The 21825-nt window shown below is 43.1% G+C and overlaps 1 protein-coding gene across 1 annotated transcript in view; it reads left to right on the top strand.

The window, feature by feature from the left end:
- Window positions 1–21825, top strand: part of LOC126269545 (histone acetyltransferase type B catalytic subunit) — an 83650-nt gene that overhangs the window by 39372 nt on the left and 22453 nt on the right. Inside the window, exon 4 of the mRNA XM_049974001.1 lies at window positions 8356–8479. Coding sequence (XP_049829958.1) covers window positions 8356–8479 — 124 coding nt within the window. The remainder of the gene's footprint in view (window positions 1–8355; window positions 8480–21825) is intronic.

The following is a 21825-nucleotide window of genomic DNA, read 5'->3' as shown; positions in this document are numbered from 1 at the left end:
ATTCCAGTGCTCAAACTCAGTAAAAATCCACTGATGTGGATAGTTATTGGCCCATCAGCCTCACCAATGTTATTTGTAAGCTGTTAGAATGTATGCTAAGTCGGTGGTTGTGTTGGGTCCTGGAGTCATGTGGTCTACTGGCTCCATGCCAGGGTGGTTTCTCCCAGGGTTGCTCTACCATTGATAATTTAGTTTCCCTTGAGTCTGCCATCCGCACAGACTTTCCCAGACGCCAATACCTCGTTGCGGTCTTTTTTTAATTTATGAAAAGCTTACGACGTGACCTGGTAACATCATATCCTTTGCCACATTATATGAATAATGGGGTCTCCAGGCCAGCTCCTGATTTTTATCCAATATTTTCTATCGCTTCGTACTTTACATGTCCAAGTTGGTACCTCCCGTAGTTCCCCCTCATATTCAAGAGAATGGGGTCCCTCAGGGCTCTTTATTGAGTGTATGTCTATTATTAGTGGACATTAATGATCTAGCAGCAGCAGTCGGGCCGTTGGTCTCACCTTCCCTGTACGCAGACGACTTCTGCGTTTCTTACTGCTTCTCCAGTACTGATGTTACTGAGTGGCCCCTACAGGGAGCCATCCACAAGGCGCACTCATGGGCTCTAGCCCACGGCTTCCATTTTCCGCCCATGAAGTCGTGTGTCATGCACTTTTGTTGGTGTTGTACCGTTCATCTGGGACCAGAACTTTACCTTAATGGCAATCCATTCCCGGTAGTGGAGACATATCGATTCTTAGGACTGGCTTTAGACGCCCAATTGATGTGGCTGCCTCACCTTTGTCAGCTGAAGCGAAAGTGCTGGCAGCACCTCAATGCTTTCAGCTTCCTGAGCACCACCAACTGTGGTGAAGATTGCTCTACGTGGCTACAGCTCTACAGAGCCATTGTTCAATCCCACATTGACTATGGGAGTCTGGTTTATAGTTTGGTGGTGCCCTCAACATTGCATTTACTCAACCCAGTGCACTACTGTGGTGGTCCATTGGCAGCAGGAGCTTTTAGGACGAGTCTGGTGACCAGCATCCTGGTGGAGGCCAGAGTTGAAGGTTAGACATGCACAACTGCTTGCCAGTTACGTTGCACAGATTTGTAGTTGTCTTGAGCATCCAAATTACAGTCTCCTTTTCCCATATACAGCAGTTCATCTCCCTCATTGGAGGCCCAGGTCAGGGCTTAAGATTGCAGTTCATGTCCAATCTCTTCTGGAGCCCTTGCCTTTACCACCTATACTCGAGGTCCATTCACGTACACCTCCATGGTATACACCTATGCCGAAGCTTTGCCTGTTCAATTATCCGAAGGACTGTTAACCCCCAGCTCTCTGCTGATGGCTCGATGGCTGATGGTCACGGTGGCTTCGCGCATGTTCATGGAGGACATATTGAACAATGCTCCTTCCCTGATGGATGCAGTGTTTTCACTGCAGAGCTGGCGGCCATTTCTCGTGCTCTTGAGCTCATCCGCTCATACCTTGGCGAATGGTTTCTCTGTGTACTGACTCCTTGAGCAGCCTACAAGCCCTTGACCAGTGCTATCCCCGTCATCCTTTGGTAGTGACCATCCATGAATCCATCAGTGCCCTGGAATGGTCCATTCATTTTATGGTGTTTGTATGGACCCCAGGGGCTATGTTGGAATCCCAGGATATGAACTTGCCGACAGGCTGGCCAAACAGGCTACATGGAAACTTCTTCTGGTTATCGGTATCCCTGTAACTGACCTGCAGTCATTATTATGCCATAAGGTTTTCCAGCTTTAGGAGAAGGAATGGCATAATCTCAGAACGCACAACAAACTGCGTGACCTTAAGGAGACTACGAATGTGTGGAAGACCTCTTGCGGTCCTCTCGCAAGGACACTCTAGTTGACTGCCGGCTTTGCATTGGCCGTACGTGGCTAACACATGGCTACCCTCTCTGTTGTGAGGACCCAGCATGATGTCATTGTGGCTCACATATGACTGTTGTCCACATCTTGCTGGACTGCCCACTTTTAGCTGCTCTGCGGCGAACGTTTAACCTACCCAGCACACTACCTTTGCTGTTGAGCAACAATACCTCAGCAGCAGATTTAGTTTTGCTTTTTATACGTGAGGGGTATTTTATCACATCATCTAAGGATGGGTATTTAGCGTTCTCTCTGAGGTTGCCACCCTACCTCCATTTTAACTCCGTTGCACTTTCTTTGCATTTGTTTTAGTGGTCATCTTTTCCCTAAATGTGTTCATCTCGCATTGTCTTTTTGGGGTGGGTATTTTAATTTGTTGCAGAGTGGCTGGCTCATCCGCTTTTATTGTGATCAGCCAACTCAGACCATCTGTTCTATGGTATTAATACCTCCTACTATTCCTTGTGGTGTATGTTTTCCCCATTTTTTGTTCATTCCATTCTTTTCCTCTTTATGTGTGGTGTTTGGTGTTTTTGTACCTTGAGCCTTGCTTGCATATGGAAAAAGGTGCTGATGATCCTGTGGTTTTGGTCCCTTTATACCCCAAACCAACCTACCAACCAACCTTTATGCTAACATAAGGAAGTAAAAGGAATGGTTGAGCTCAAAGAAAGCAGCAACTCCCCGTACAAAAATCTGCGTGCATACACAAAAGATAATGATATGCATGTGGTGGAACAGTGATGGTGTGGTTTACTAAGAATTACTTCCGCAAGATGTAATCAGCACTGTTGACATTTGTCAACAACTGAGACATCTTGCAGACATAATCCAAGAATGATGACTGGGAAGACTGCGTGTAGTAATGTTGCTCGGTAATAAAACCTACCCACATTCTGCTAGACAAAAAATAAGAGTTCTGTTGGGAAATCATTCCACACCAACTTAATCACCTGATCTTGCATCATCAGGTTTTCACCTTTTCTGCTGCTCTCTATCGAACAATCTTCAAGGAACTTCCAGTTGAAAATGCGCTCCGAACATTGGTGTTAAAAGTTCTTTGCCTCAAAACCACACAGTTTCTACAGTTGTGGAATCATAGTTACCCCAGCATTGGCAGACTGTTGTAAATAGTGCAGGAGAGTTTATTATTCATTAGTAAAGTCTCTGTTATGTGTATCAGTTGTGTTTACTAAACTTCAGGAAAAATGCTACAGACTTGTGCAGCAGCCCAATAGTTAGTAATATCTTGAAAAGTGTTGGTATTGATTCATGGTACTGAACTGTCATTATTCATGATGTGGTGTCTGAAATGTTTCTTCCATAATGATGATGTTAAAATATTGTAATCATTTTCTGTAATTAGCTTGACGTTTGTCACAGTGGGTGATCTGTGTGTTTTAGTTTACAAAGAATAGGTGGACTAAAATTTATTGTTCAGCGTACACTTTTGGAACTGCACTTATGCATTGGGACAGTGCTTTAAATAATTATTAAAACAAGGCTCAGTTTGAAAACTAAATGCTGTAGTTAATTTGCTATGTTTGGCATTGGCTGGCTAGTTTTGCGGTATGCATAAAAGTCTGTCATAAATGAAGATGGGCTGTGCAAGTATGGGCAAGGTTAGTAATTACTGTCTCTGGTCCCTAACAGAAGCTATAGCATGTGTGCAAAGATGTTAAAATTACTGACAGTACCTGGCAGTATTTGTTTCATTCCTTAAGGAAGCATGTACAAAGGGCGTTCAAAAAGTTTTGCATGGTTGTCTCAAATTTTTTATTTTTTGCTGGAGGAGAATGAAATTTTTTGTGAACATACTTGAAACATTTAGCTATACAATTGAGCCTACTCAATGTAGCCTCCATCAGCTGTGACACATCTGGCCCGACATTCTTTCCGTGATGTAAATGCACTTTGGTAAAATTCTGGGGATTGACTTTTACACTGTCACTTGGCACAGGAAATAAGGTCCATCTCACTATCAAATGTTTTACTACACAGGTGGGCATTCAGACAACCCAAGAAATAAATATCAGACGGACCCAAGTCCGGACTGTAGGGAGGATGAGGAACAATTTTCCAACCCAAGTTCCTGATTTTCTCCTGCACCATAAGGGCTGTATGGTGTTTAGCATTGTCATAATGTAGTCTGATGAGCTGACCCAGAATCTATGGTCTGTGGGTCTTGATGGCACATTGCAGCTTGTTCAGTGACGAACAGTAATGGTCCCAGTTAATTGTGGAGCTAGGTACCAAAAAGTCAATGGAAATGACACCACACTGATCCCAGAAGGAGGAGGCCATCACCTTTTGGCCTGCTGTTCGTGTAAGTCTTGGTTTCTTTTTTCCGAGGGGATTGGATTTTGCTCTCAGGTTCGGACAAAAACAACCATGGTTCATCCTGGGCAATGACGCTGTCAAAACACTGTTTCCACTTTTCAGTAAAGGTCTGTGTGAGAACCTCGCACACTTTCTTTCTCACCATTTTCATTTCTCTTGTCAGTAATCTATGTACCCAGTGTGCACAGATTTTTCTGTACTCTACTGACTGTACCAGATACCTCACTACCCAGTGACAAACGAGTCATTTGAGCAAGCTGTCGTGTCATCACACATCTGCCATTTTGGATGATTTACTCAATGGTCTCCTTATATTCACATCGCTCGCTGTTGTCGATGGTTTACTGCATCGTGGATTGTCCAGTGGAGAGAAATCGCCTTCTTTAAACCTCTGCAACCACTGCTGGATAATGCTGTGATCAACTGTGCCCTCCCCATAAACAGGGAGCAACTTCCAGACAATTGATGTGGCAGTCATTGCCGATCTTGAAGAGGAACTCTATCGCCGACTGTTGTCACAACCTGACATATGCTTCATGGTCCATTATGGATCACCTGCAACTAAAAGAAAATACTTCTATACACCAACTTATAGCTAAGTGTTCAAAGTATGTTCTCAAAAAATTTCATTCTCCTCCTGCTTTTGAATGAATGCCCCTTGTGATATGTAAATTGTCTTACTCTAAGTATTTTTCACTTACCACCATCAGAAATCTTAATTGCTTGCAACGTTTTTATGGAGAATAATTAATTAAATAATTCATAATCAATTTTAAAGTATGCACAATAACAATCTTTATACTAGTGTGATCTGTCAGTCAGTTCGTGCACCACACCAGATGTGCAGAAGGAGCCTGAGATTGACTGTTTGTGACTGTAACCATGGCTGTGGAGAGAAGATAGGTTGAGGCCAGGAGGTGAAGGATACATTGCAGGGAGAGTTTCCACTTTCCTATGACATACTGGAGTAGGTGGTAGCGGGAATATACATAGGACTTATCGTGCACCTAGGTCTGTTGCAAGGGTATGAGCCATGGAACAAGGGGTTGGGAGCAGGTTGGAATAGGGACAGATAAGGATATTCCATAGTTTTGGTGGTCAGTGGTATACTGCTGTGGGAAGAATGGTGAATATAGTGGAGAGAATATTTATAATTTCAGTGCACAACAAGGTAACTGAAACTTGGTGGAGAATCCCCAGTCCTTGGGTGATACCATGTTAAGGGGGGTACTCCTTTGTCGCTTGGTCAGCAGGTATGTGGGGGGTGGCCTGTGATTGGAAAAATTAACTAAAAGAGATCTGTTTCTGGACAAGAATGTAACTTTGGTCTCTGAAGGACTCTACGATACCTTTGCCGTACCTGGAGAGGGACTGCTTCCCGCCCTAAGGGTCTTGGCATTTGTTTGCTGAGTACAGGCTTGATGATCCTGGGTTTCCTGGACTGGGACTGGGACTCTACCACAGTAAGCTCTACACATGCTTCAGTGACCAGCGGGCCACTCAATGGTGGAATGTTGTGTGTCACAGGGAACAAGGATCTTGGCTTGACCACCTGGATTGCGAGGATGGAATAAACCTCTATTAAAAAAACCTCAGTCTCAACATTTGCTGTGTGCTGATGAGATGCATGGCTGTTGAGGTGGAACAATCATTAGCAGGCAACCTCTGGAGAACCTGCTGCACCTCAGTTGTATAAGCCTGCGCAGGCATGCGGGTCTCTGTCTGAGTGGACCCTTATTTCCCTAGCTGCTCGTGGGACTGAGATGGAACCCTCAAAATCTTCTTCTCCTCCCAGTGGGAAGGGTGTATTGCCTGGGAGTATTCTCACCCCTGCATCGAATAGGGTGACAGAGGGTAGACCTCCTGATAATCAACTGGGGCACAAGAAGTAAGAAGTCACGAATCACAATATCTTTGTAGTGATCAAAAGGAAGGAAGGGACATTTGAAAAAGTGTCCCCCTTCTATAGCCATAAAGGCTCAGAAGGGCTTGCTATCACTCTAAAGCCTATGAAGTGGTTGCGAAATGGTTCCTTGCTTGTTGAGACTAAATGGGCAAAGCCGGTGGAACTACTTAAGAAGTCACAGAAATTGGGTGAGTACGACATCATTGTTGAGTTGCATAACTGCTTTAAGTTCAACAAGGGTGTGGTAACCTGCCATGATATTATGGGCATAGATGTCCCTGAACTCAACCAAGAATGGGCACCACAGGGTATAATAGATGTGGAACAAAGGACAAGCGAGAATGATGGAGAGATTGAGAAGACTGCCACCTTTATTGTTACCTTCAATTCTCTGATGCTACCTGAACATGGTAGGTTTCCTCAGACTTAGGGTTAGGCCCTATGTACCTAATCCTATGCAAGGCTTCAAATGGCAGCATTTTGGCCATACAACGCTGAGTTGCAGAGGTGAAGCGACTTGTGGGAAGTGTGGAAGGGCAGCCCATGAAGCTGGGACTGACTGCCCATCTCCATCAGTTTGCATTAACTGCTCTGGGAGCCACACAGTCTGGAGCCGAGCCTGCCCTGTTTTTGCAGAGGAACGCAAAATTCGGGAACTCAAAAGTGACGAAGCAGATCCCCTATTCATGCAATGAAACCCCCTGTCTTTGTCACTTCTTATGCTTCCTTGGCGCAGAAACCTGTTACTAAGGTCGACACTTAGACTCGGACGACATCCAGCATGCCATTATCCGCCAATAGCACCTGTACTTGCACCTGCATGTGCCAAAGCAAAGTGAAAGACGTAGCGACCTAGGCAGCTATGGCGGGAGAGACCAGTAATGCTTTCACAGTGCGCAGCCTGAAGGCACCAGCAAAGCATATTGCTTCTGAACGCCTGTTTTTGGTTATTCTGTTGGGTTCCCTGACATTGTCCTCAGGGTAGGGCTCCCAGAGCAGTCTTCAGTTTATTATGTGGAACTGTTTGCTATCTGGAGAGCAATGGAGCAGATGAGACGGCATTGTGACAAAAAATTTATCTGCTCTGATTCTCAAAGTGCCCTTCTTGCTGTTGGACAGATGTACCAAACATAACCCGATGGCGCAACAGGTGTAGAATGCTCTCCCCCTCTTGCAAAGGCCAAACAAGGAAATCATCTTTTGCTGGGTTCGAGGGAACATAGGCATCCAGGGAAATGGGCTTGCTGCTGCTGCTGCTGCTGCTGCTGCTGCTGCTGCTGCTGCTAAGAAGGCTTGCTCACTTCCCCCTCCTGCTCACTGTTCAGTACCTCTGTGGGCTGTCACTTAATTTGTGATCAGGAAGGCCATATGTCGGTCGGAGTCTCAGTGGCTGGAAGTGAGGCACAATAAATTCCATTCCATTAAGGCTTCAGTGCGACCGTGGATCACCACCTTCTGCTTGCGATGGTGTGGAGAAGTAGCCCTTACTTAGATTAGTGGGACATTGTCCATTGATACATGGCTTCCTCTTACATCGGGAGGAGCCCCCAGTATGTCAGAGATGCGGGACACGGCTGTCAATATGACATATTTTAACTGAGTTATATATGAGGACCTGAAGGTTGAACTGGGTCTCCCACAGGATCTTCCCTCTTTTAACTGATAACAAGGCCAGTGTTGTTCATGTCTGAAGATTTTGTGTGGCGTCTGGAATTCTTCTCAAAATACTCGGTCTCTCACTATTTCTAGGTCACCATCCAGCCACAGTTCTCTCCTTTTTTAACATCATCTTTACAGGTATTTTATCCATGATTTTTAGTTATTCCACTGTGTCTCACTGGAATTTTATTCTGGCTGTTTCTGAAGCTCACCTTCTTGGGGTTGCTTTAAAATTCCTGTGGTGGGATGAAACATAGTTATCTAGTTTCTTGCCCTCCTTTCATAGATTTTCACTATAACCTTTGTTGTATTGTTATTACCAGGGTGCTTATGACCTAACTGTTTAGTACCCTCCACCATAAATCATAGATCATCATCAGGGACTACTACTCACTGTAGATGTGATGATCATGGGTGGCTAAGCTATACTGGTTTCATATGTTTTGCTCCCTGTTGTGATTTATGTATAAGTTTGTATGATGCTTTGTTACCTAGTGCAGTAATCAGATGGGTACTAATGCTTGTTTTTTTCCTTCATATAGTGAATCAATATTTGGATATAGAGATCTCAAAGTAAAGCTTTATTACACAGCTTCAAAATTGACAACATATTTGGGAATGACTTACAAGGAGAAGATTGACCCAGGCAGGAGTGACGGAATTTGTGTAAGTTGCATTATGCTTTATTGCAGTTTATACTTAAAATTCTATCCATATTGTCAAGACGTCTCCCCCCCCCCCCCTCCTCTCTCTCTCTCTCTCTCTCTCTCTCTCTCTCTCTCTCTCTCTCTCTCTCTCTCTCTCTCATGGCTTTAAACATGCAAAGAATCAAAGTAATGAATTTCTTGATTAACATCTGGTGTTGTGATCAGTCACCTCAGCTTTCTTTCAGTTGTTGAATTGAGAGGAAAAAAACTGTCGACATTTGAAATTTTATAATATTTTGAGTGAGGAAATGTGACATTGGTGTAAGCAGCGTACACAATGTTTTGATAATGATAGAATTTGAAGCAAATTTTTACAGAATAAAAAAGTCAAAATAAAAATATTATAGATCTCATTTTGCTGATCACCTTATGTGTTTTATTGTGTGTTATCATTTGTCTAATTAAATATCATAGCTATCATCAAATTATTTTTGCAGAAAATGTGGTATAATACACACTTAAACTGCTGACCATTGCCATTGGTATTTGAGATGTAATGGAATTATACAGTGTTTCCCAAGAGGAATGGTCAGTATTCAGAGCTATGCTAGGAATGAAACAATCATTCGAAGGAAAAGTCTAGTAAACATGGGCCCAAAAATGCATAGCTTAAGAGCTGTCATCACTTTATCTTTAATGATGTGAAACACATCTTTTGTAATGAACAAGTGCTCGTTGCTCTTAAGATATGCGTTTTAGAGCTCATGTTTACTACATAATTTTGTCTTGTTTTGATCCATACTCCAAAATGCGGGAAGCAAAGGATTTGAAGTAGAAAAGATTTGTTTCACAGTTTGGAAGGTATACACTTTCGAGCCGATGTTTACTAGACATTTCTGCTTCTAGTGGTCATTCCTGTCATATCCCAAATATTAACCTTTCCTCCAGGGACATCTTGTATAAAATCCGGTTTCTAAAACTTGGGGATTCCAAGGTTGAAAAAATCATTGCGTTGCAAATAGGTACTGACGTCTTATAAATAAAGATAGCAGTTCCCTAAGGTCAATATGCAGTCTTGAAAAGGTTAGGGACAAAGATTGTTGTTAAATACATGGTGCCAAAATAACCAAATGTGTGCATCACAAGAAGACAGATAGTAGCTTCTGATAGAAAAATCTCAAAGTGAATCGTGATCAGAGCCTAGCAAAAAAGTAGCTGTAATTGAAAGTTCCTAATGTGAGAACTGTTTTAGTGGATGGTAGGTAAATTATCATCCAGTTACTTAGGAAGAAGCTTCTGTATGGTGGCCCACCAATGTGAATGAGAGACCGCTCACACTTTCATAAGTTATCATTCTTTCTCCACTCCCCATTCAGGCTGCATCCTCCACTTGTTAGAAGAATTGTTTTCTTTATGAAATTTGTTTTCATATCTACCAGAATAAATGAGTCATACATGAACAAGACAGTATAATTTTAAAAAAAAGGCAAACCATGTCAAATTTTTATGAAAATTGAGACACAAGAATGAAAGTGGCAGTTTGTTGTAGGCAAAATGTGGCTTCATAAACATTGTTTTAGTAACTGCTGGCAAAGTCATAGTGTGTGAAAAATATTTTCGAAGAAAAGCACCATTTTACATTTAATTATTGTTAGGCAGGGCATTGCCATATGGATATGCAGTGTGTGGCAGTGCTACACTACTAAGGACATCAGAGGCTAAGCTTTTACTGCCTTCCCTCCTGGTTTCTCGAGTGTAAACTTTACCATGCTGCCACACTGGCCAGGTTCTATTCTTAAAGACAGTGCAAAATTTGGAATGTGATGCAGACTTATTGAAAACAGGATATGTTGTAATTGTGAGAGAGGAATACAATGTAAACTATACTATTATCAGTACGTATATTAAAAGCTACGTGTCATTCTGCATCTATAACTTACTGACAAAGTACTTCTGAATTTACCTGTGAGTCAGGGCTTGCACAGACTGGGTGATGCCTTCTGTTGGTAAAGAGCAAAAAAGAAACATAATCAGTAATTTCAGAAAGAGTGGACCAAAGTTTATTCTTTTCCTACTCAAGTATTGCTTATTTTTTTCATTCAGTTGCAAATGGTGGTGGAAACACAATAGTCAATGTAACAAATGCGTGAAAAACAGAAAATGTTGCAGAACAATAATTTGTGTTTGAAGTAAACCCCCCTCACACACACACACACACACACACACACACACACACACACACACACACACACACACACACTTACGCTTCATTGCTTCACTAGTGATTTGTTTAAATTGTTCCTATAAAAAAAATCTCCTGAAACTGCTCTTTCCAAGGAATAAGACCTTTTGTTAAGAATTTGCGGAAAGAATTTTTGTGTGCACATGGTGAAACTACTTTCCGTTTCATATATTTTGTCACTCAACCCATCTTATTTGAATGAGATGTGAGTGAGGATGCAGCGATAATTCAGTCCAATGAATGACAGTAATTTCTCGATATGCTGAATATTACCCAGGATAAATGTCAGTAGAACTATTATGCATTTTAAGATTGTTAGCAGCCCAAGTCTGGCCACTGAAACTTGTAGTGCAGTAAGATCTTATTAATTTTTGTAAGTACATTAAATGTACTTACAACTAGGAGACCTGATGGGTTTAGTATATGGTTAACATTTTGTTTCTAGTGAATTTAGTACATATATCAACAGTATGTCAGAGGTGCAACCATTATTTAGAACAATGAACAAGCTGTAATGAATTCAATGGAGATAGTCTAGTCCTATAAAGAAACATCTGCAAAACTTATGTCCAAATAAATCTGTAATGATTCACCTGAGAATGCTGTGAAAAATGAAGAGGATGAAGGTATCTCTTATTTTAGGTTTGGTAAAGGCATAGATTTGCAACATCAGTCTTAATTTGTGCCTGACCATCTGAACTGATAAGCAATTAGTAGGGGACTGGAAAATATAGCATCTATTTTTGGCAAAATTCGCATCGTATTTTTTTTGTGAAGTTCACATATATTTTTGTCGAAATTTATATCTATTTTCTTTGTTGGCAAATGATTAGATGCACAAATTTAAAAGGTTGTCACACTACACAAAGGAGAAGCAAGCATTAGTTCTTTGAAGTTGACTGTTAAAAAAGTGCACTAGTTAGAAACTTTTTGACTGGAATGTTTACTATTGCAAAAATGTCAGTACCCCTGTATTCAGAAATAGCCTTTTTCTTCGTTTGACTGTACTTAAGCTTCGAAAAAGATTGTTCTGTTGATTAGCAGTAGCATTTTCCTGCCAGTGAACTGAATGCATCTCTGATATAGTTTTTCTGGACATTGTTTGTTTTTTCCTGTCCAATTTCAGATTAAAAAATATGCAGATTACTAATTATGACCTTTCATGTGCATTCATAGCTGTAAGACACATGCTTGACAACGCTAAAGGTAGGACTGCCAAGGCACTGAATGCAGGAGGAGGAATGAATGTGTGGTTACTCTATTCTAATTTTATGGGAAGAATTTTGGCACACTCCAAAAAGTTACAGGTTTCGTATTCCAATTGCTCTAGTGCAGAATGCGGGCACTCTTTGCCTCCCTTTTGCTGGGGAGCAGCCTACAGCAGAACTGACATTTTGTCACAGGGATCACCAATATCTTCTGGTATTGTAAGGGTCACAATTGAAATCTGTGATGAACCAGGATTATTCACTTCTCATATTTCAAAGTGAGAAAACAAAACAATGAGCAATGCATAACACAAAACATTCAGGGATGGCCACCACGCAATTGTTTGTTTGAGGTCAGCAGAGTATTGTTAACAACATAGTTCAGTTGCAACTTCTAGCAGTGTTCGATGCAACCACAGTTCGAAACATCCACCACCTAATTTGCAACATCTAGTGCCCACATTATATTATCTTTTGAGCTTTTGATAACAAACAAAAGTATGCGTTTCTTTGCTATTAACTGCTAGATCCCACAGCTGAGTATTGTGGTGCATTACATGGTGTGTGTCTTAAATAGACCATTCAACTGCCCACAATTAACATGGCAGCAGATCACATAGCATGTTGATATGTTGTTGCTTTCATACACTTAATTTTGCAAATATCTTCTTATACCCATTATCTTTCCAAATTGGGCTTCACCAGGTAATGTACAGTACCAGTAACTAGTTACAAATTTGATATTTATATGCTGAAAATAAAGCTATTTAAAACCAGCTCATCTGCATACAATTTGCTGTAAAATTGAATATATTGAGTAATTTCAAATTTTTGTGTTTTGAGGCAGAGTTTGCCACAATTAGACTTGTCAGCAAGAAAGAACACTTCCAGAGATCAAAATTCAGTTGCACATTAAAGTTCCCTAGTAAGTAAATAGACTGTAATTTCATCAGTTTCTTTACTTTTTTTTGAAGTGCTATTGTTCATTAATATTTTGTTACTTTACACATTTGTGTAGTTCTGTAAGTTAAATAGTGTCAGTTGCCACCAGTGTGCCATACTGTTTGTAACAAAAAATGAAAATATTGGTTTTTCTTTTTTTGCCAACAATTGTAAAGGCATATGGAGCTGCTAGTGGACAAGTGACCGTGCTTAGTGACCATTGTAGCAGCATTCAGTCACTACCTTTTGGGGCACAATTAGGGAACATTCCAAGTATGTGGGAAATCTGGGGTGGAGTAACAGTGATATGAATTAGATTAGATTCTCACCATACAGAGGAGGCAAATAGTGGCAGACAGGCACATTTAAAAGTAGACTAAATTAATAAAGAGTCTTTCAGATTTATAAAAACACATTCATACATGCACAATTAACACACATTTGACCACTGTTGTCTCTGGCCACTGGTGTGACTGTGGCGAGTTGTGATCTTGGCTGAGATGGATAGTGGGGGTACAACAGTTAAGGGGATGGGGAGACAGAGCAGGGTAGGGGTAGGGAAAAATGATCAGTGCTGCCTATGGGAGTGTACAGGGGCATGGGGAGAGGGGTGTCAGTAGGGGAAAGAACTTTGCAAGTGTACTGGGAGGGCAGAAGGTACTTGTGTGCCTGGAGTGAGAGTAGGGAAGGTCATAGTGGTTGGTGGGAACAGGGAGTAGTGTAGATTGAGTCCATGGTGATTATGTGAATGAAGGATATGTTGCAGGGACATTTCCCACCTGTGTAATTCAGAAAAGGTGATGTTGGTGGGGAAAAATACAGAACATACAGTCTGTAAAGCAATCAGTGTCATTTGACACGCTCTGCAACTAGGTGGTCTGGCTGTGCAGGCCACAGTTTGGCATAGAATGCTCCAAAGTATTTGCAGTTCCGGTGGTAGATCAAATAGCTGCTTTCACAGGTAGCCTTCCCTGTAACAGTATAGGTGATATCTGTGACAGCACTAGGATAGATGTTAGTGGGAGGATGTATGAAGCAGATGTTGCATCTAGGTCTTTCACACGAATTTGAGCCATAGGGTTTAGGAGCAGGGGTAGAATAGGGACGGACGAGGATATTGTACAGGATGGATGTGTGGTGGAATAACACTTTGGGAGGGGTGGGGAGGATATTTATCATTTCACAGCACAATGAGACATAATTTGAAACGTCATTGGAGAATGTGATTCATTTTCTTCAGTCCTGGATGCAATTAAGTTATGAATGGGGGACCACGCTATTAGGAATTTCCTCCCTCCACTCTACAGAACCTATAGCTTAAACAGATCTACAACACAGTTACAAACCTTTCTACAAAAGCTTCAGTCGTTTCCAAAGGCCTCGCCATGTGCCTTATTCCCAAATTCAGCTGATCTGGACTTGTTAAGGAACTCTGCTTCTCTCTTTGCCTACAGTGTAAATACTTTTTCACCACCTCTCTTGCCAATCAGAATCAATCTAAAACCAATTATGAACCCTGTCCCCCTCAATTTACACCTCTTCTTTAACAGTAATCTACCCCCCCCCCCCCCCCCCCCCCCACACACACACACAATATGATTCCTTGACATTTTTTCCAGTATTTCTGTATCTAGACTGCCTTACCATCAGTCCTTATCTCCGTCAACATGGAAATCCTCACACGTCTACAGAAAGAACTGCAATCCATTTCCTGAAACCTTGTCCCACCTGACACTTTTATCTGCTGACAAAGGATCCACCACTGGTGCTATGAAGCTTAGATTACCTGGGTGCCAGCTCTGACATGTCCACTTACAAGCCCTGCCACTGTGACCACATTCCCCAAATCCAGTCCCTCATGAAATCCAGAATCTCTGCTCGGTGACGTATCGCCCTCATCAACCTTGCTGCTCACTGCATTCATACCATCTGTATGCTTTCTAAGCTGCATAAACCCAACACACAGCACATCCATTGTAACAAGTACTGTGTGCAACACTAACCATTTCCTCTTCTGACTACTCACATTTCCTGTTTCTTTACCACCCGGTACCATGCTTGGTAGAGTCAGTGCCACCTCCCTCTACAGCAACATCCCCAATGCCCATGGCCTTGCTGTCATTGAACAGTACATTTCCAGGTAGCCGATTGACTTCAAACCTACAACCTTCTTCCAGACCACCATCCATGGCCAACTATATCACACAAAATTGTCTCCCTTGAAGGAATCAGTTGTGAACAACTCCTCAGTACAGGCACAGGCACCCACTGGCACCAACCTACACCAACATCTTCATGGGCCATGTAGAGGAAACCTTCCTAGCCATATATAATCCCAAACCTCTCTCGCAGATCATTGATATCTGGATCAAGAGTGAGGATGTCCTATCCACATTTCTACCAAACCCCAATTCCTTCTCCTCTATTTGCTTCACCTGGTGGTCCTCATCGCCCTCAATTTCAACATCTACTTCAAAGATGACTCGATCGGCACTCTTGCTCCCTACCGCCGTTGGATAAGCAGCTGCAGCAGCAAGTCGTATACCCCTAGCTTACTTATTTGTTACATAGTTTAATTCTTAATTTCTTTGCGTGTTTTTGGTACTTGCATTGTTAAATTCATAAATTTTGAGCGTATTTTAGTATTTGAGAGTTGTAGCATCGCGCTCTAGTGTTTACTTCGTAGATTCTTACTTAAATTGCGTGTGAATTTCGTATAGGAGGTGTAATTTCGAGTTTTAGTTACTGTAATCGTAAATTCAGGCAGATTGTAGCACAGTCGTTGGGCATTTGTACAGGTTAGTTAATATATTCTTTGCGTGTTTCGCTTGCATTATCTAGTCACAGACTTGTTTCAGTAACTGTTGTTCAACATGGATTAGAATGGACAGGGATTGCGATTGCTGTGTTCGGATGAGGGATGAGTTGGCATCCCTTCGCTCACAGCTGCAAGCGGCGCTGACTTCGGTCGCGCAACTGGAGGCTGTTGCTAATGGGCACCACTGTGGGAAGCTGGACTTGGGTATCACGGGGATGTCAACCTCGTCCTGTCTGACCCCAGACCGGTCTGCCGCTGTGGTTGCCCCGGTTGCTGCCCGCAGTGGGGCTGAGCTCTCACCTGTGGTTGATTGGGAGGTCGTTCCAAGGTGTGGCAGGCAGCGAAAGACGTCCCCAGAGGCTGATCAGAAAGCCTCCCCGGTGTGTCTGACGAAGAGGTTTCGGGCACTGTCTCTGGCTGAGCCAGAAGAAGCTGCATGCCCTGTTTCAGAGGATCATTCTCAGCCTTCAAGGTCGGGGCAGTCGCAGAAGGTGGGCTTATTGGTAGTTGGGAGCTCCAATGTAAGGCGCGTAATGGGGCCCCTTAGGGATACGGCGGCTAAGGAGGAGAAGAAATCCAGTGTGCACTCTGTGTGCATTCCGGGAGGAGTCATTCCTGATGTGGAAAGGGTCCTTCCAGATGCCATGAAGAGCACAGGGTGCAGCCAGCTGCAGGTGGTGGCACATGTCGGCACTAATGACTTGCGTCGCTTTGGATCTGAGGAAATTCCCTCTGGATTCCAGCGGCTATCCGATTTGGTGAAGGCTGCCGGTCTTGCTTACGAGATGAAGGCAGAGCTCACCATCTGCAGCATCGTTGACAGAACCGACTGCGGACATTTGGTGCAGAGCCAGGTGGAGGGTCTGAATCAGAGGTTCAGACGGTTTTGCGACTGTATTGGCTGCAGATTCCTTCACTTGCGCCATAGGATGGTGGGGTTTCGGGTTCCGCTGAATAGATGAGGAGTTCACTACACTCAGCTGGCGGCTACACGGGTAGCGGAGGCTGTGTGGCGTGGACTGGGCGGTTTTTTAGGTTAGAAGGCCTCGGGAAAGTACGGGGTGGGCTGCAATCTCAAAGGGTGCATGGTAAATACAGGACGTGCTTGGATCAAGGAACAGTCGGAATTGTAGTTGTAAATTTTTGTAGTTGTGCTGGGAAAGTCCCTGAGCTTCAAGCGCTAGTAGAAAGCACGGAAGCTGAAATCGCTATAGGTACAGAAAGCTGGCTAAAGCCTGAAATAAGTTCTGCAGAAATTTTTACGAAGTCTCAGACGGTGTTCAGGAAAGATAGATTAGGCAGAATTGGTGGTGGAGTGTTTGTGTCTGTCAGTAGTGGTTTATCTTGTAGTGAAGTAGTAGATACTCCATGCAAATTGGTATGGGTGGAGGTTATACTTAACAGCCAAACTAAGTTAATAATTGGATCCTTCTACTGACCCCCAGACTCCGATGATATATTTGCGGAACAGTTCAGAGAAAATTTGAGTCTCGTAACAAATAACAAATACGGTTATAGTTGGTGGGGACTTCAACTTTCCCTCGATATGTTGGCAATAATACTTGTTCATAACCGGCGGTAGGCAGAAAAAATCTTCAGAGATTGTCCTAAATGCTTTCTCCTAAAATTATTTCGAGCAGTTAGTCCATGAACCCACGCGAATTGTAAATGGTTGCGAAAATATACTTGACCTCGTAGCCACAAACAATCCAGAGCTGATAGAGAGCATCATGACTGATATAGAGATTAGTGATCACAAGGTCTTGTAGTTAGGCTCAATACCGTTCCTTACAAATCCACCAGAAACAAACGCAAAATAATTTTATTTAAAAAAGCAGATAGTGTCACTAGAAGCCTTCCTAAGAGACAATCTCCATTCCTTCCGAACTGACTATGCAAATGTAGAAGAGATGTGGCTCAAATTCAAAGATATAGTAGCAACAGCAATTGAGAGATTCATACCTCATAAATTGGTAAGAGATGGAACGGCTCCCCCGTGGTACACAAAACAGGTCCGAACGTTGTTGCAGAGGCAACGGAAAAAGCATGCCAAGTTCAGAACAACGCGAAAACCCCCAAGATTGGCTAAAATTTACAGACGCGCGAAATTTGACACGGACTTCAATGCGAGATGCCTTTAATAGGTTCCACAACGAAACATTGTCTCGAAATTTGGTAGAAAATCCGAAGAAATTCTGGTCGTATGTAAAGTACACAAGCGGCAAGACGCAGTCAATACCTTCGCTGCACAGTTCCGATGGTACTGTTACTGAAGACTGTGCCGCTAAAGCGGAGTTTTTGAACGCAGTTTTCCGAAATTCCTTCAACAAGGAAGACGAATGGAATATTGAAGAATTTGAAACACGAACAGCTGCTAGCATGAGTTTCTTAGAAGTAGATACCTTAGGGGTTGCGAAGCAACTCAAATTGCTTGATACGGGCAAGTCTTCAGGTCCAGATTGTATACCGATTAGGTTCCTTTCAGATTACGCTGATACTATAGCTCCCTACTTAGCACTCATATACAACCGGTCGCTCACCGATAGATCTATACCTACAGATTGGAAAATTGCGCAGGTCGCACCAGTGTTTAAGAAGGGTAGTAGGAGTAATCCATCTAACTACAGACCTATATCATTGACGTCAGTTTGCAGTAGGGTTTTGGAGCATATACTGTATTCAAACATTATGAATCACCTCTAAGGAAATGACCTATTGACACGTAATCAGCATGGTTTCAGAAAACATCGCTCTTGTGCAACGCAGCTAGCTCTTTATTCGCACGAAGTAATGGCCGCTATCGACAGGGGATCTCAAGTTGATTTGGTATTTCTAGATTTCCGGAAAGCTTTTGACACCGTTCCTCACAAGTGACTTCTAATTTAGCTGCGGGCCTATGGGATATCGTCTCAGTTGTGCGACTGGATTCGTGATTTCCTTTCGGGAAGGTAGCTGTTCATAGTAATAGACGGAAAATCGAGTAAATCTGAAGTGATATCAGGTGTTCCCCAGGGAAGCGTCCTGGGACCTCTGCTGTTCCTGATCCATATAAATGACCTGGGTGACAATCTGAGCAGTTCTCTTAGGTTGCTCACAGATAATGCTGTAATTTACCGTCTAGTAAGGTCATCCGAAGACCAGTATTAGTTGCAAAGCGATTTAGAAAAGATTGCTGTATGGTGTGGCAGGTGGCAGTTGGCGCTAAATAACGAAAAGTGTGAGGTGATCCACATGAGTTCCAAAAGAAATCCGTTGGAGTTGGATTACTCGATAAATAGTAAAATTCTCAAGGCTGTCAATTCAACTAAGTACCTGCGTGTTAAAATTACGAACAACTTCAGTTGGAAGGACCACATAGATAATATTGTCGGGAAGGCGAGCCAAAGGTTGCATTTCATTGGCAGGACACTTAGAAGATGCAACAAGTCCACTAAAGAGACAGCTTACACTACACTCGTTCGTCCTCTGTTAGAATATTGCTGCGTGGTGTGGGATCCTTACCAGGTGGGATTGACGGAGGACATCGAAAGGGTGCAAAAAATGGCAGCTCGTTTTGTATTATCATGTAATAGGGGAGAGAGTGTGGCAGATAGGATACGCAAATTGGGATGGAAGTCATTACAGCAAAGACGCTTTTCGTCGCGGCGAGATCTTTTTATGAAATTTCAGACACCAACTTTCTCTTCCGAATGCGAAAATATTTTTTGTTGAGCCCAACCTACATAGGTAGGAATGATCATCAAAATAAAATACAAGAAATCAGAGCTCGAACAGAAAGGTTTAGGTGTTCGTTTTTCCTGTGCGCTGTTAGGGAATGGAATGGTAGAGAGATAGTATGATTGTGGTTCGATGAACCCTCTGCCAAGCACTTAAAAGTGAATTGCAGAGTAGTCATGTAGATGTAGATGAACTCACCATTTTGACTTACACATTCCACATCATGTAGTCCCTTCCAAACGCCTAGCTGCCCTTGTTGTATCTTCAGTGACAAACAGTCCCTTTCCAAATACAGGGTGCGTTCCGAAAGTAATGCAATTATTTTTTTTTAAGTAATTTATTGAACAGATTTGCACAAACACTTAAAATTCTTCAAAGTACTGTCCTTGGGCCTCTACACATTTTTTCAAGCGACTCTGCCATGACCGGTACGCGCCCTGGAAGGCGTCTTCTGGGACCTCTCGCAAGGTCTTCGTCACGGCGCATTGGATCTCGTCTATGGACGAAAAACGGGTTCCTTTCAGGGCTGACTTAATCCTAGGAAACAAAAAGAAGTCAGCTGGGGCGAGGTCAGGACTATAGGGGGGGTGGGGCAGCGTTGGCACCTGGTGTTTGGCCAGGAACTCGCGGACTCGTAGCGCGTTGTGGCAAGGCGCGTTGTCGTGATGGAGTTGCCAGGTAGCGGACATGTCCTTTCTCGTCCTGACGACCCTTTTGCGGAGTCTTTCCAGCACATCCACGAAGTAGGCAGCGTTAACTGTCTGTCCTTGAGGAACAAACTCCTTATGGACCACTACTTTGCTGTCGAAAAAGACAATGAGCATTGTTTTCACTTTTGATTTGCTCATTCTTGCCTTTTTGGGCTTGGGGGACTGATCAGTGTGCCACTCAGAGCTTCGGCGTTTTGTTTCTGGGTCGTATTCAAAAACCCAGGTTTCATCACCATTGATGACGTTGTCCAAATAATCAGGTTCAATTTCAACACGTTGCAAAAGTTCACTTGAAATTTCCGCTCGGTTGGTCTTTTCGTCGTCTGACAACACCTTGGGCACGAGCTTGGCGCACACTTTCCTCATCGCTAAATTTTCAGTAACAATGCGAAAAACAACAGTAGACGACAAGTTCAGTTCATTGGCAACCATCCTGATACTCAATCGACGGTCAGAGTCCAACAGTTGTCGCACACGAGCCACATTGTTGTCGGTTTTGCTGGTTGACGGCCGCCCAGAGCGTTGTTCGTCGTGAACCTCTTCCCGGCCTTCCTTAAAGGCCTTTAACCACCTCGAAACTTGTGAGTAGGACAGAGCAGAGTCCCCGTAAGCCTCACGAATCATTTTGTTAGTCACCTCAAAAGATTTGTTCAGTTTAGCACAAAACTTAATCGCGTAACGTTGCTCGATCGTCGATTCCATTTTTTCCGTGACACGGTCGGCGCGCAGAGGTTTACAATAACAGACATCCTGCCGCTTCCACAGCTCGGAGAGCACTGAAACAGGTTTCACGGCAAAGCTTAGCGTCCCCCCCACCTACTCCATGTGGCCCGCTCCCACTCCGACTACTAGGAGCGGCGCGGGAAATTCAATTGCATTACTTTCGGAACGTACCCTGTATGCCAAGGGTTTCACTGAGTCCTTCATGGATCAAAATTAGCTTCTCCACATACATCCAGAGACAAGATTGCCCTTGCCTTGTTTCCACAGTCACCTACCATTTCTCACATACCCATTGATCAGCAGTACACAAAGAAGTGCCATCAAACACCCCCCCCCTCCCCCTCCACCTATGTGACTCAGTATCACCAAGGACAGAAGTAAGTGAATCATGTTCTCCACCAGGCATTAGACTAGCTCTCATTGTGCACTGAAATGATAAATATCCTCCTCCACCGTACCCACAGTAGTATATTGGTGCCCACCCAACCAGACAGTATCACTGTCTGCCCCTTTTCAACCCCTGCTCCTAATCCTGTGCTCCATGGCTCATGTACCTGTGAAAACAGCCATGCAATCTATCAACTTTACCGCAAATACTGTAGGACATTCTAAGTGGGCATGACCACCAACAAGTTGTCTGTGCACATGAATGGCCCACTGCTGAACAGTGGCCAAGAGGCAGCTGGACCACCTACAGGGTGGCACACGAAATGTTACCATTTTGTTTTTGAATATAAACTTTATTGTCAATACAATCTGAAAGGAACATATACTACAATGAAGAGCCATCCATGGAGATTTTTTCTAACTCAGCACATGCTCAATATGTCCACCATTTCGTTTCCTAACTTCCTTCAAACTAACACTGAAGTTAGTGATTACACTACAGCACGTCTTCCATAATTTGACTGCAAGCTTGAAGAATAAGTCTTCTGAGCTCCATTAAATCATGTGGATTTTTCAGGAATTTTTTTTCCATTAGGTTCCCCCAAAGAAAAAAGTCAT

This window comes from Schistocerca gregaria, chromosome 1 (genome assembly GCF_023897955.1).
Source record: "Schistocerca gregaria isolate iqSchGreg1 chromosome 1, iqSchGreg1.2, whole genome shotgun sequence".
Taxonomy (NCBI): Eukaryota; Metazoa; Arthropoda; class Insecta; order Orthoptera; family Acrididae; genus Schistocerca; species Schistocerca gregaria.
The sequence above is the reverse complement of the archived record's forward strand: the minus strand, read 5'-3'. Positions and strand labels throughout refer to the sequence as shown.